Source organism: Macrotis lagotis, chromosome 1, assembly GCF_037893015.1.
Source record: "Macrotis lagotis isolate mMagLag1 chromosome 1, bilby.v1.9.chrom.fasta, whole genome shotgun sequence".
Taxonomy (NCBI): Eukaryota; Metazoa; Chordata; class Mammalia; order Peramelemorphia; family Peramelidae; genus Macrotis; species Macrotis lagotis.
Genome location: NC_133658.1, coordinates 799,545,978 through 799,561,696, shown reverse-complemented (window position 1 = coordinate 799,561,696; position 15,719 = coordinate 799,545,978). Strand labels below are relative to the sequence as shown.

The 15,719-nt window shown below is 37.9% G+C and overlaps 1 protein-coding gene across 1 annotated transcript in view; it reads right to left on the bottom strand.

The window, feature by feature from the left end:
- Positions 1 to 15,719, bottom strand: part of POLD3 (DNA polymerase delta 3, accessory subunit) — a 48,658-nt gene that overhangs the window by 17,711 nt on the left and 15,228 nt on the right. The window contains exons 4-7 of the mRNA XM_074214569.1: positions 14,966 to 15,268; positions 13,314 to 13,386; positions 9,081 to 9,246; positions 5,985 to 6,091 (exon numbers count right to left, since the gene is read on the bottom strand). Of these exons, the coding sequence (XP_074070670.1) occupies positions 5,985 to 6,091; positions 9,081 to 9,246; positions 13,314 to 13,386; positions 14,966 to 15,268 (649 nt within the window). The remainder of the gene's footprint in view (positions 1 to 5,984; positions 6,092 to 9,080; positions 9,247 to 13,313; positions 13,387 to 14,965; positions 15,269 to 15,719) is intronic.

The following is a 15,719-nucleotide window of genomic DNA, read 5'->3' as shown; positions in this document are numbered from 1 at the left end:
TGCCAGGTACCATGCTTTAATAAGAATTTTTTTTACATCTCATTTGAACCCCACAACAACTCTGTGAGAAGGTGCTATTTATCTCTCTTTTACAGTTAAGGAAACTGCGGCAAACAGGGTCCCAAGGGTTACACCACTAGGAAGTGTCTAAAGCCATAGATCAACACAGTTCTTCCAGACTCCAGACCTAGTGCTCTATGCATTATGGCACTTCCAATCTGCCTGTAAGGAAAACGAAAAGAATTCAGAGACTAGAAAAGAGGAAGAAGGGCATGCAACTTGTCATTTCTCATACTTGGAGCATGTGAAAAGAAGAGTGCACAACTGTGGAAGACAGGGAAAGGGGAGTGGGCACCAGAAGAATCTTATTCTTCTCTGAAATAGACAAATACATCAAACACAGGCATGTCTGGGGTAGAAATGATCAAATTCAACAGGGAGACAAGGAGAAAGGAGGTGTAAGAAGGAGGATAATGCCCAGGAGGGAACAATCACATGCAAAAGACATTTCAAAGACTCTTGGGGACTATGAAATGATGAAGAGTAAAGTAAACAGAACCAGGAGAACAATTTATACAAGGACAGTAACACAGTAAAGAAAAACACCTTTGACCAATCATGACCTGGGATGAATGGAGTATATTAATTATTTCTAGAAGGGCATAAGGTACAAAAAGAGTCCCAGCTTTTGGACATACAAAAAAGAGTCCCAGCTTTTGTTCCTGCTTAACTAGGCTTGTTACAAGGGCTTTATTTTTCCTTTTAGTTTTTAATGGGATTGAAGGGAGAACAAGTTAACAATAGTAATGCTCATGCTTCCTACCTCTACTTCTTATTGCCTTTTTTGGAAGTTGGATTCCACATTCAATAGATGAGGAGAAACTTTGCATTTACTGTTGTGCTGTTGATGTTTATTATTAAAAATGGCTTTGCTGTTACTTCCATTGCTTTTTCATTATTTTGACTCATTTCAAAATAGTTTTTAGTCTTAGCTAGTAGATCCCCTTTATCTTGCTGGCTTTTTTTTTCATTATTATTTATTAGAAAACAGAAAGGAGGAAGAGGATGAGGAGGCTGTTGAAATAATTTTTTTAGAAAAGAAGGAATTTCAGAAAGAAAATAATATGTAGAATTGATTATAGACTTTTAACTAAGGGGTATGAAATAGAGAATCGTGGTTTCAGCTATACATATAATATGTATATTATATATGTGTATATATGGAAATACTATTATTTTTGCTGTTTTAGATTCAAAGAACAAAACTCACTTTTTTTTTCTTTTTTTTTCTTTTTAGTTTTTGCAAGGCCACACAGCTAGGTAATTATTAAGTGTTTGAGGCCAGATTTGAACTCAGGTACTCCTGACTCCACGGCCAGTGCTCTATCCACTTAGCCGCCCCAACAAAACTCACTTTCACACAAACATCAAAATAACTGAAAATGTTCTCTGCCTCCAGAGAACCACATAAAAGAAAGTAATAAATAAGCTGACAGATTCCCTCAAAGGAACTACCAGTTGCTAGATGCCTTTTTTTCCCAAGCAGTCCCCTCACACTTCCTGGCCATCTCTCAGGAACAAGAATTCCTATAGGTCTTTCCCCTCCTACCATATTTTGATCCACTGACCCAATTGCATCTGGTGTCTTCCCCGGCAGGCTGTTGTGTCAGAAATAGTGAGTACTAGAAGCAATGATCAAATTTGTTTGGAACTGAAGAATAAAAAAACTTAAAATATCTACACCACAAACCAATGGCTCTGACAGTTTTGAGAACTTCATCAAGATTGCTATAAAACAGAAAAACATCAAAGGCATTTCTCATCTGGTAGCTGGGGCTACCCATTGTGGTAACTTCCTGAGAGAGAAGACTTTTTCACTGATGTCCAACCTTTCCCACTCCATATTTAGAATTTAAGGAACATTCACCTAAGCTTCTGTTTTTTTTACTGCTCCTATGATATTTTGTCCCTCATTTTCGAAGAAGACAACAGCAGGGAGGAGATGCCATGACAAGCACGTGAACTGGATTTCAATGAGGTAGTACTGTGCCAAGTCACCAGCCTCATTTTCTCCTCCAGAGCCATCTGGGTCCAGTGGCCAGATATGAATCAAGATGACAGGATATAGCCCCAGATGTGAGACAATCAGGGTTAAATGACTTGCTCAATGTCACACAGCTAGTAACTATCAAATGTCTGAAGCTAGATTTGAACTCTTATCCTCCTGACTCCAAGGTCAGTGCTCTGTCCACCACACCGCCTAGCTGTTCTAAAACAAAAGCAAGCTCACTAGAGCCCAAGTTAGAAAGAATCTCAAGAGCTTGCTAGTCCCATTCATATCTAATCAAGGTGCAACACAACAGGCAGAACCAGTGGTCATCTCACCTATTGGTGAAGTCATCGAAGTCATCCTAGGAGGGGAACTAATTACATACCATGAAAGAACATGATGCTTTGGGATAGCTTTAATTGTTAGAAAGCTCTTCTGACAACAAATTTATGTAGACCTTTTTGACCCACTAGTCCTAGATCTGTCCTCCTGAGTCTATGTACTTTTTCACATAAGAATTCAGATTCTTATAAAACATAGAAATTTACCCAAGGATTTTCTGGAGGAATTCTTTCAGAAGATAGCTCTCTGGTCACATTCAAAGCCCTGGTATCAATTTCCTGTCCCTGGAATTAAACACCCTGAATGAGCTGGCATGAAAAACTGAAAGAGCTCTTAGAAATACCTATTACAAGAACATGAATGGAAAATAAAACTTAAGGACAAAATTTTTAATATTTGTTGAATTAAAGAGTGAAAGAAAAGCCACTTAATAGATCAATAAACTGATTCATTCCTAGAATCTATTTCTAGGTTTTTTGAATTGACTTGTTTTAGATTAAAGTAAGACACATAACCAATCACTTTTCAGGTAAAAAAGAGTCTTATTAAGCATACAATTCTATTAATCTTTCAGTGCTAAAAAATTAGAAATGTCTGCTGCTGGGATTTTTAAAAATTATATGTAGAATTTTTTTTTTAAGTTTTTGCAAGGAAATGGGGTTAAGTGGCTTGCCCAGGGCCACACAGTTAGGTAATTATTAAGTGTCTGAGGCCAAATTTGAACTCAGGTACTCCTGACTTCAGGGTCAGTGCTCCATCCACTGCGCCACCTAGCCGCTCCCTGCAATATCCTTAATAAAAAACCTCCCAATTTCTACCTGAAGCCCTCTAATGATGGGGAAACTACCCTCTCAATCTCTCCCACTTCATTTCTGAGGAGATCTAATTGTGTAAGTTTTGTGGTTTTTTAAAACATCTCATCAAGCCAAAATCTCTATCTCTGCAATGTTCCTCCACTACTCTTCATACTACCCTTCCTGCACCCCCCAGAGCCAAAAAGAACCAATTTATGCCTCTTCTTCATGCCTGCTCTACAAATATTTAAAGAACTATAATATCATTTAAGTTCTCCATGTTGAATATTATAAATACTATTCTCTAGTCTAAAGAAGATGGAATGAGAACTTCTAGAGTTCATTCAAAGCTCCATGGGGTCCCCCAATACAGTGCTGCTCTTCCTTCCTGGCAAAACAGAATCATTTTTGACCTCCTTCACAGGTGGATTTTAAAGACTAACTAGTCAATGTTAACAGAGTTCTGAGCTCACTATACTCCTCCTTTGATGCCTTATTGGAGCATGAAGCTCCCCCTGGTTCTCAATGAGTTTCCAGGTAAGCACAGCCCTGTGGTTGACTGAAAAGATTTCAAATATGGCACCTTTGATCCTCACAAGAATCCTGGGAGGTAAATTCTATTATGATCCCTATTTTTATAGAGAAGGAAACTGATGCTCAGAGTCATGTAGCTAGTAAGAGCCTAAAATGAGATTTGACTTCAGATCTTCCTGACTCCCAATTCTCTATTTACTGTACCACCCAATCTAGACATAAGCCATTACCAGCTAAACATAAAGGGAAAGTACTCATATATACAAAAATGTTTTTCACAACACTTCTTGTAGCAAAGAACTGGAAATAAAGTGGGTGCTCACCAGTGGAAATGGCTGAACTGTGTGGTATAGGGACTAGATTTGTGATTTTACTGGCATCAGGAATTTCCTCCACCAATTCAAGCTGGCACCTTCTGTCTAGGGTCTTAAATTTAGGTGACTTGCCCAGGGTCACACCGCTAGAAGATGTTAAAGGTAAGCTCTGAGCTGAGAGTTTATTGGACTTGAGGCCACATCTCCATCCTCTTGGCCAAACCCATGAATGTAATAGGATAGTACCACACCATGACGAGGTGCTCCCCTCTCTACAATGCTCTCCACTTCTCACTCTGATGAACAAAACCACTCCCTCTGAAAAGGTACCACAACATCCAGAACAGCGCTTTACACAAAGTAGAGACTCAATGAAGGACCTGTCTGGAATCTGAGCATTATTGCAAGAGTCCATTGTGCTCCCAAGGCTCCACTTCTGCTGCTGGTTTCCCTGACAGTTCAGGGCTGCTATTCTAGAGCTCAGCATGACTCATTTCTTCTTTAGTTAAGTTAATCAGTTGATCAGCCTCACCACAACACAGAACTCATGTCAGTGAAGCTCAGGCTCTGAGAGGTCCACTAAGCTACGTGTGGAGGATCATCACCAAAGTACAGTGGGGGCCACAGTAAGCAGTCTGGTCTGGTGTGTGAGGACCGACCACTTCGGCTGGTAAGAAGGTTCACATCAAGGAAATCATAGGTCTTTGGAATCACTGATGAAGAAAAGAGCATTGGTTGGTTTGTATTTGCTTGGCAAACTTTAGTTGGTATGAGAGTTTCTACCACTGGGAATGATCTGGGACACAAGCTCTTCTCTAGAAATGGGTATGCATTCATTGACCTTGCCCTGTCTTCTCTTCCCCCTGCTCCCTGATTAGTTATTGTTGAAGTCTAATGTGTTGAAGTTTATCTTCTTGGGATTTTTACAATTAAATTCAACAAACATTTATTAAGCAGTCACTACAGGAAATTGATCCAAACTGCACAATGTCATGTAGGGCAGTCCTGACTTCTGGGGATTAAACTGACTATACCAATGAGGCAGAACAACTCTCTGGTACTGGATAACCTGACTTTGTCTACCTTTCTTTCCATATACATCCCCAAAATGATTCTAATCCCAAAAGGATTTTGATGCAGATGCATAGTGCATTGCTCTAAGACACTGTACCATCCTGGAGGAGGAAGAGAGTTTCCCTACAAACCAAAGAAATTCCAAATTCCATTCTGGCTGAATCAATGATCCACTCAGCTCAGTATCTTTTCCTCCTTCATAATCAAGATCTTAAAAGATATCCAAATAACTCTAAAAACTATTTTTTTGACTTTTTTTATAATTTCCTCAAAAGTACTTTTCCATTTAATGACACTGGCTTCCTAGTTGTTTCATGAACAAGCAGCATATCTCTCAGTTTCTGGACATTTTCTTTGCCTGCCTTTCAAGTCTGCAATGGTCTCCCTTTTCCATCTTAACTATTTGCTTTTTAAAAACTGCAACCTAGGGGTTTTGCTCTTATTTGTCCAAACTTAAATTTCATGAGTGTAAAGAACTCATGGTGAGTAAGCCTCCTCTACCAATGAAGCTCGTATAATCCAGTGGCCAAGATTAGATAAGGGGCAGTTAAACTTAGGGTACAAGCCTACTAGAAAAGAAGGAATACCTCAGAAAGGATAGCCTAGGATGCAACTATGTGTGCTATAGAATTTTGTTTGCTTCTTTGTTTTCCTTAACCAGAAATCCAAAAGAATTTCTAACTATTTAAATCTGCACAAGAATAGGATATGTTTTCCAAGGAAGGAATTCTATGGAGTCACAACTATGAATCCCAAACTTTTGGACTTATTATATCTAAAATAAAGTTGCTTTAAGAGCCTGATAACCATATAGTAAATGAGCAAAAGATGAATAATTATTGCAAAGATTCACTTCCAAAGAAGAATAACTCTCACCTTCATCTTCACTGCTGTCTGATTCAGGAAGTTTAATTCTTCTCCTCTTTTTCTTCAGGTTTTCAGTTTCTTTTGCTTCATCATCTGAAAGTTCAGTCCGCTTTCCCCTGTTGCCAGCCAAGAATAAAAATGAGCATAGTTCTTCTCAATGTTTCCCTCATAACTCTTCTCCCTGGCCCATCTACAACCATGGTTGCTGGGGTTAGAAAGTCTGCCCCAGTGATTGGGGTTGAGTTGCAGAGAGGAGGGGGCAAAGAAGTCACCTCTCACCATAGAAGGTACACTATGGTCAAGAGGAGAAGAGAGGACCCCAGAGGAGCCCACAGTGCAATGGTAGTGAGCTACATGTGCCTAAGACAATCTGTGAATGAGCTCTTTGGCTGCATTTGTGAGATAGTGTATCCCAGGTTGTGAGGGAAGATTTGTTTGTTTATGTTTCAGTAAAGGCCTTTGCTTTCCAAAACAGAAAATATCACAACATGGCTCAAATATTCAAACTGAAATGGTGCAACAGTCCTGCTTGATAAAGTTCATAAAATGAGTGCCAGAAAGGGAAATGAAAAATGGGTGCAAGTTAACAAGACTAGGATTGAAATAAGTCTCAACAGTTTAAGTACAATAGGAACTGAATTGTACTGTCATTGCCATCCTGTGAACTGAAGAAGCACTCAAAGCTAATCAAAGGAATTTCCACTTTCTTTCTCACAGTCCTTTCCAGTCCTCTCTGGGGCTAATTCTTCTATATGCATCTTACAAGATTCTTCTCACCCATTCCATGAATATGTGAGCTGTGATAAGACTTTGTAAGGAACAAAAACATGTAAAAGATAGGGATCCTGGGGCTTTAAGAACCTCATAAACTTTTATATAAATGTGAATAACAAATTTTCTTTTTAAGTTATTAAGAAAAAAAACAGGATATATTTGGTTACATGCAAGCATATATGAAGACTGAATCTATCAACTAATGGCTGAAATGACCCCTTTAACTGAAGTCCCCTCAAAGCATGATTCCCAAGGGTCCTTTCTCTTAGGAAGCCTAATATGAATCACCTTAATTATCATCACTGTTAAAATCTACATACTTGTGGCCTCTCTTTTTTCTAATGCCCACTATCTTCCATTATAACCCTGTTTGTGTCAAATAGCCTACTAAATCTATTAAAAAGTGGACTCATTGAGTATTCTGGATAAAGTGAGAAACTAACAGAGGAAAGAACCCTAGATTTGGAGTCAGAAGACTTAAGTTCAAATTCTGGCCTTGTCACTCACTATCTCTATGTCCATGACCATTTCACTTGGGCCTCAGTTTTCTCATTGTAAAATGGGATGTTTTCTGCATAGAAGAATCCTTCACAGGATTGTTCTGAAGAAAATCTGAATATACTCATAGCCCCAAACACACACATGATACATATATAGTATATATGTGTGCCTTGTATATGTATGTATAGATGCAAGTGTATATACATATGACTATTTTCGTAAATATTACAATATATAAGTCCATTATACTAAGTGGATAATTAGTACCTTAAGGAACGGTATGTTTAATAACATATTACCTGCTTAAAAACAATAACAGAAAGATGTTTACTATAGCTGTAGGCTCAAAAATTCTGTAGATACAAGGGCTTATAGAGAGAAAGGGAGAGAATTAAGATTTGAATCTAGAAGGGATCTTAAAGATGATCTAATTATTCAATCCCCTTATTTTACAGCAAAGAGAAATGAGCCCCAAAGAACTTAACTCCTATAGGATCTCAGGAAGTTAAGACTAGGGAAAAACTGAAGTTAGAATGCCCTTTTCTGAGCTCCCAGGAGCAAGATGGAAACATTATTTGAAATCAAGGCTCAGAGGTACTTACTTTTTGAGCTAAATTGAACAAACATGGAGCAAAAGGGAAGGGAGCTTTAGATAAGATCCCTGGGATTCTATATTCAATGACTTCTAAAATAGTCTTAAAGCACTTCAGAAAGTACCCTTTCCCTAATAAATGGCAAAGTATTGCTAGTTCAATATCTGGTTTGGGTCAGTGGAAGGAAGGAGGCAAAGATGTGATCAGATATATTCTAGTGGCATTGGGAATAAGTCTACAAAAAATTGCCAAACCCCAAAAGTATTTTAAGTTTGTCAACAGTATTTCTGAGAATATAAGATATAGAATGGGTTGAACCACAGTTTGACATGGTATGAGATTAAGATGATCAATTCCCTTGTCCCTAACTGAGAAATAGCTGCCTGTTCTTTCAGAGTCCAATGAACAAGGACTATAAAAACCACAAGTTCTGTATAGTATATTTTGCAAATGAGACATTCCATTAGTACACAATAGCCCTTCTCCCCCCAACTCCTGCTCCTGGAAACTCTGCCAGCCCCATTTACAGAGCCAGCAGCAGCCATCACAATGAGTAGTGTACCCACAATTGGGAACATTGTAATCCAACCATATCACCTGTTCATGGCAAGGTGAAGTCCCTTGGATTGTGCTCCAGCTCAGCCTGAAACCTCAAGAGAACTGGCTGATATCCGTCTGGCAAAGAAAAAGCTCCAACCTCCCCTCAAAAGTCAGACCTTTCTAGGGCCTATCGGTCCTCATGGAGTCGCTCAGAGGTTCTTTCAACAGACTTACTGCTACCGACTATGAGGTAGTGTCTCAAACTCCTGGACCCATTTTTAATAGCTTACGTGCTTTTTAGTTTCTCTTCTAATTACCTTTTACCACTTGAAAAATAAACTCATTGATAGAAAATGTAAACACAGAAAGTCTTCTCTTAAACTTGACTGGAAACAGTATCCCTGAGTAAACCCTCAACTGGCAATTTGAAGTTTTAAAAAAGAAAAAAAAATACAAATTCTTAGGCTATGTCTACGAGACTAAAATAAAGGTGAGGAAACAATGATCCAGGTCTGATAGTTGTCTTCCCAAGATACTAGTTGGCTTTTTACTTTATTTTGGTCATATGGATTTATCTTCTGGTCCCAGGAAGGTCTCACCCCTCAGCTAAAAACTACTGATGTCAATAAGCTCAAGCTCAGACCTCTGGGCCCCCAGCAGAGATGCTTTTCCTCCAAACTCCACAAAACTTTCCTACCTTTTTTTCTCCTTTTGCTGTATTTTAACAGGCTCTACTTTCTTGTAGGGTTTCTTGAGGCCTCCAGGGCATGCCAACTTTGGTTCAGCGACAGAAATTGGAGGTTGTTCCAATGTTTTTTCTTCCTTCACTGCTTGTTCTGAGTCCAAATTGACTTTAAGTTTATCTGTGAAGACAGCAGAGTAAATTTTATATGTTATATATATATATATATATATAAATAAAGGGCAATATTATTCTGTCAGGCAATATTAAATTGCCTTATTATCACTTCTTGCATCAAGCATACTGGTCAATACTTTTACCTCATAAATTATCAGTATTATTAAGCATATATCTAACTTTTATCTCTTTTAGAGTAAAACTAATCACTATCTTTTAAATTTTTATCTTTAAACATGTGAACCATATCCTCATCTTTTTTCCTTCATTCTCCCTAGAGGCCATCTAAAACAATTCATAACCAAAGCTCTACAATATCACCAACAAGGGGTCATCCGTTCATTTGAGATGTTCCAGTAATGGGAAGCCCATGACCTAAGATGGTAGCCTATTCTATTTCTGCAAAATTCTAAAATGAGTTTAAACTCACTTCCCTCTATCTTTTAACCTATAGACCTAGTTTTCCCCTCTGAAGTCATATAGATAAGAATAATTTCTCTTTCATATGATAATGTTTTAATCTTTTTGAAGACAGGAATCAAGTCACCCTTTTGTCTTCTCTGTCTAACCTCCCCAGTCCTTTCCATCTTATCTTCTAAGAAATATTTTCAAGTCTTCTCACCATCTTGGCTGTCTTCTCCTCTTTGGCTATAGCTGTCAAGATCCCTTCCAAAACGTACTGTTGAGAAATTGAACAAATACCCGAACAAGATATGACCAGGGGAAAGAGTACTAAGACTTTATTGGACTTTATACTTCTATTAGTGAAGCCTTAGATCATATTAGCTTTTTTGGCAGATACACCACTCTACTAAGTCATACTGAGCTTACAGTAATTAAAATGCCTAAGTTGTTTTTCTTAATGCTATCTGACAACATCTCCCTCAACCTATACCTTCATAGTTGATTTCTTTTAACCTAAACAAAGGACTTTAGTTTATCCAGATTAAATCCTGTTAAACATCTCTTGGAATATGTGGCACTGGTCTCTATTTCTAATATTGTCACTCCCAACTTCTGTTAAGCATTTTCTCCATAATAAGTATTCAGTAGAATGTAAAATAGTCGTTAAAGATTGACACACGAATAGGAAAACAACTAAAAAAAAGTCATAGTCTTTTGTGAATCTGAAAGAGGGATTGTGGCATTGGTCCAGCATTACACTTTAGATCAAATTAAAATGTGAGGTGTCCAATCTTCTTTATGACTGGGACCTGACAGTCTCTTTAAGGAATCTCCTAAGTGTCACCAATGAACTGCTATTAACATTATATAGGATAGCAAAATCATCCACACATAGATCCTAGAACAGAGCCCAAATACCAATCCCAAAGCACAGTCCGTTACAATATAATTCCACTGACTAGAAGATAAAAGAATACCCAAATAGACATTGTGTGATGCTCCAAACTAGGGCAAATGCAAATTAAGATGGACAAGGGGGAAAAATACCCTCATGAAAGCACAAATTCAAACAATGGGGCCTAGCTGTGGGAAACCAGTGCAGCACACATACTAGCCTGGCACACTGTGGACACAGAGAATTGAGTTGGGTAAAAACAACAAACAAACAAAAAACAGAAACAAAAACACCCCAAATAAAGTATAAAACTAGGCTCAACAAATTTGTTTTGGACCCAAGAGTGGGGCCAAAAGTTAGAGCTACATTTTTCAATTTCTCAAATTGTATATTTTGGGGGCTGTGAAACTTTTCTGGATCACTGATTTCTATGCCTTCTTTCCCTAAATCCTCCATAGGAATTACCCAATTCCTGAAGATCTTCTAATGATTTCCTCAGAGGCATCAAAGTAGCACTCAAACAGGTTACCTTTTATTTCTCCCTCTAACTCCACAAATGAACTTTGCCCATTTTCCAGGAATGCATATCCTCAAGAATCTAACTTGTCATTTTTCACATGGAAGTCATGGGAGTGCCATAATCTATTCCTATTCATCTTCTATAAATCTTCCCACTTCCCTATGAATAGCTGGTAAGTGAGTTTTCTGTGAGTGGGGATATTTACGACACACAGGTCTCATTAGGGAAATACTAGTGTTAAAGAACAATGAACAACAGTTGGGGATCACCAAAAACGTTATGCAGTCTTCTAAAGATGGGGCTTCCAAATCTCTGCCTCTTGCTTAATTCTTGGCTAGGATCATTGTCTGCCTGCATCAATTCTCTGAGGCATACCTACTGACGAACAACTGGGTGGGCCGTCTGTTCAACTACATGGCAGACATATTTCAACAAAGACATCAAAAATATAACAGATTTTACAATAAACAAGCAGAGAACCTAATATTTTAGCTTCAACATGAACAGCACATTTTCTGGCTCAGCTGGCTGGAGTCTTACCTATCTGCTGAAAACTGATAACTCTCTTTACCTTCATAAGAAAAAAATGGTAAGAGATCAGGGAGACAGATTACAGAGCAACAAAATGAAGACTTGCCTAGCAATTAGCCTCCAAAAAGCAGAATGAACTGCCCAGCATCAGAAATGTGCAAGTAGAGATGAGAATATCATTGGGGGAGATCTTGAAGAGGTGGTAAAAGAACTAAAAAAAAATTATATGACCTTCTACGATCCTTCTAACTTTGAATTTCTATCATAACTATATTAACAAACAAAATCACATTTCCATAGCACAAATTACTTTTCTCCCCAACAATCCCAGAAAATAGGTAGTACAGGGGCAGCTAGGAGATGCAGTAGATAGAGCACCGGTCCTGGAATCAGGAAGACCTGAGTTCAAATGTGGCCTCAGACACTGTGTAACCTTGGGCAAGTCATTCTTAACCCCATTGCCTCAAATAAATAAAATTTAAAAGAAAAAAGAAAATAAGTAGTACTAGTAGCCATTTTAAGGCTGAAAAAAATCAAGACTCAAAGAAGAATTCCTAAAATCCCACGACTGATCTTTAAATCTAAATCTCAATTTCAACAGAAGTCCTCTTTACATTCCCCACTCTCATCAGGTTTTCTGACTTCTCTAAAGATGAGATTCAGAAGATAGAATTACTGAATCTAAGCTACTCCAAAACCCCCACCCACTTTAAAGTTTCCTTCAAATAAGAACAGTGCCAATCTAACATAATCAAGCTACTTACTCTCTCTGCAGGATAAACAACCAACCTGCCCTTTCTGAAACTTCATTCTGAATACCAGGCACCATAAAAAAAAAGTTAGGTGCTATGGTGGCCCAGGGTTTGCTGTGTCTTGGCATAAGACAAAGGACTCTAAAAGCAGTACGAGGTTTTGTAAATGATAATTTTAGCCACAAATAGAAAAAGTTAAAGGGATGAAAATATGTGGGGAAAAAACTGCTGGTTGTATACTTGTCTTTCCTGCTACACACAGAGATTCATATAAAAGATTGTATGGAAAAGAATGGCAGATCTACCACCTGTGCATAACCTCATGCATAACATAGAGTGATAAAAAGTGCACACCAAATGATGTAAGTTCAAGTCCCAATTCTGACACTCACTAGTCTCTAAACCTCATCTACCCAATAATCATCTTGCTGGACTACTATAAGCAAAGCACTTTGGAAATCACTTTTCTTTTAAGAAAAATAAGGGATTTTTCACCCGGGATCCATGCCAGGGATTTTGTGCAGAGATTTCAGAGTGGGTATCTGTATTTGGATGGGGAAAAAAATTACATCTTTATTTTCATTAACCTCTAATTAAAGTTTAAGTCTCTCTTCAATTACAAATATTCTAAGAGGTCTGTGGGACTTCACTAGACTCCCAAAAGGGTTCATGACCCCACAATGGTAAAGAATCATTATCTAGAAGAAAACTGGTACAGTAGATAGAGGAGCCTAGGATCAGAACAACAAACACACTAGCTGCATGATCCCAGTCAAGTCACATCACTACTCCAGGATACAAGTAACTCTTTAACTTAGCCAACTTTTAGAGAAGCTGCTGGTCAGCAATGGTGGATGGAGTCTGCATTATTGGGAGTTTCCCACACTAATGAAATCACAGGTCAAACCAAAAGTAAAAACAAATCTATTCATTAGCAGAAGCATCTAGAAAGACAAGGACATGCTTACTCATAGCAGCTTTCCCAAAAAAATTGCTCATCACATTCCCTTTCCCTGGTGGTTTGCTGCTTGTTGAAGATGTCTGAAAGCACAGAAAAGAAAACAGTTTGTTCCATGATTTTGGTGTCAAATTCATCCTACGCAAAAATCAGTATTCACCCTCCACTTCAACACTAAAAACACTTTTCAGGATGGAAGAGTTCATAAATTATATTAGATTTCGGCAGTTCAGACAAAAGCATAAATGAGGTAGAGCCAACTACTCACCTAAGTCAATACTTGTCTGATAGGAACATCAAAGGATAGGGCAGGACTTAAGTGGTCTCTCTAACAACCCTTTACCAAAGGTTTGAGATAAATTTCAAATGGCCCAGTTCCTCTTAGTTATCCACTACAGATATATAATTAGCAATGTAATTAAGCTGTTCTGAAACCTAGCTTTAGAGCCAGAGACCCCAGATTTGAGATACAGTTCCAACATGGACTCTAGTCTATTAACCCTCAGATCGCATTTGTACAATAGTTTAACCAAACACTTCCCTTATAACAACCCCATGAGGTAGGTAGTATAAAATAAATCAACCCTATTTTATAGATGAGAAAACTGAGTCCTACCTTCACTAGACTATTGTGAAGACCAAACAAAGCAATAAAGTGAAGACCCTCTATGAGTGTTCCCCTGATGTCACACTCAGAGAACAAGCCCTATAATTGCCATGCATTTCTGTAATGCTAACTGTGGGGTGACTGAATAGAGTCTACTATTTGGGACATAGGCTATGAGTCCAGTCCCACTCTGCCACAAGAACTCTAAACAGAAACCTAGTAGAGGCTCAGCCCATAATTATATGTAGAAATATCACTGAGTGGACCATTCTTAATATTGTTTTTTAAGCCCCAACACTTGTTGAAGACAATCAGTTAGGTACAAGGGACTTGGGGGGGGGGGGGCAGGGGAGAAAGACAACATCCACAACATGGAGAATCCTAACCCCTACAATATTTCTTCCATAAAATCTCACTAGTTTGACAGAAAATGCTGCTTTTTATTTTACACAACCAAATTTCTCTCCTTTGATGTTTAAAACATCTAAGTCAAATGTTATATAATAAGTGTATACAAAGCAGACACTCAACTGAATAATGAACCCTATCACTTTATTAATGCAATTTATCACAATATCAATGCATTTAAATAGATTAAATGGAAAGACAACAACATCTGTAGGGCAAGTTCATGAGAATTCCAACCTTATAAAAAGAGAAACAATGCAAGATTAGATGTTGAAACAGGGTCTAAAAAAAAGAACAAAAACTAATTAGCCAGGGGATTTTCAATGAAGAGCAAAAAAGACCGACCACCAGGTTCTAGTACAACTTTTTCCTATTTTACAGAAGAGTAAAATGGTCCAGAGGTCAAGGGAGTTGCTGGCAAGGACTAGATCTGGCATTCAAATTCAGATCTCTCAACTGTAAACTCACTGTTTCTTCCACCATATCATGTCCCTTCTCTCATTATGAGGTAAAAACTATAAGTGTTATTGATGACTCAAGCTGAAGTTAAAAATGTTGTTAAAATTAAAATATTAAGTAAAATATTTTAAGTAGCAAAATGTTAAAAGACAAACTATATCACATAGGAAATTCAATGACTAACTTACATTTGTTGCTTCTTTTGACTCTGTTTTAGTCTCCTTGTTAGTGTCTTGGGGTTTGGAAGCCATTTTGGAGGCAAACATTCCCATAATTCCTTTGGGATGCTGTGAGGTCTGTTTGGCAGCAGGAGGACCATGGCCATTGGTGGTAGGCCCACCATTGGGTAGGGTTTCATTTGATGCCTGAAGATCAGTCTGTCCAAATTTTTCTGAAGGGAAAATTTCATTAGGGGCTCTGGGAACAGCAGCAGCACATTGGATGGCACTAAACCTGGGACAAGAAAGCATTCTATTAATTTCACAACAACATTAAGGCAACCTTGGCCTGCCTTTCCATCTTCATCTTTCCTTAAAAATAACACCCTCAATTAACTCCAATTACTTATCCTAGGTTTCTGGAAAAAAGTAACTTAATCTAGAATGGAATATGCATCAGCAAAGAACAACCAACAACTATTGTACAGTCGCTATTAAGGTGAAACTGAATGTCTTCACTAGGCTCTTGATCCTAAATGTTCAGTAACAATTATCTTACAATTATTTAATATTTAATAAATATGAAATCAAGAGGCTGAAACATCAAAATTACTGGCAAACTTCTTTGCTAGTGCTATTCAAGATTTAGAACAAGGAAGTAGCTGGGATATGAGCTATATATTGGTTTGCTACAATTAATTCCACAAAATATCAATTAGTAGAACCATACAGGTAAGAATACTCAGGATAGGTGGAGGAATATGCTGAACTATTTTAGACAGAC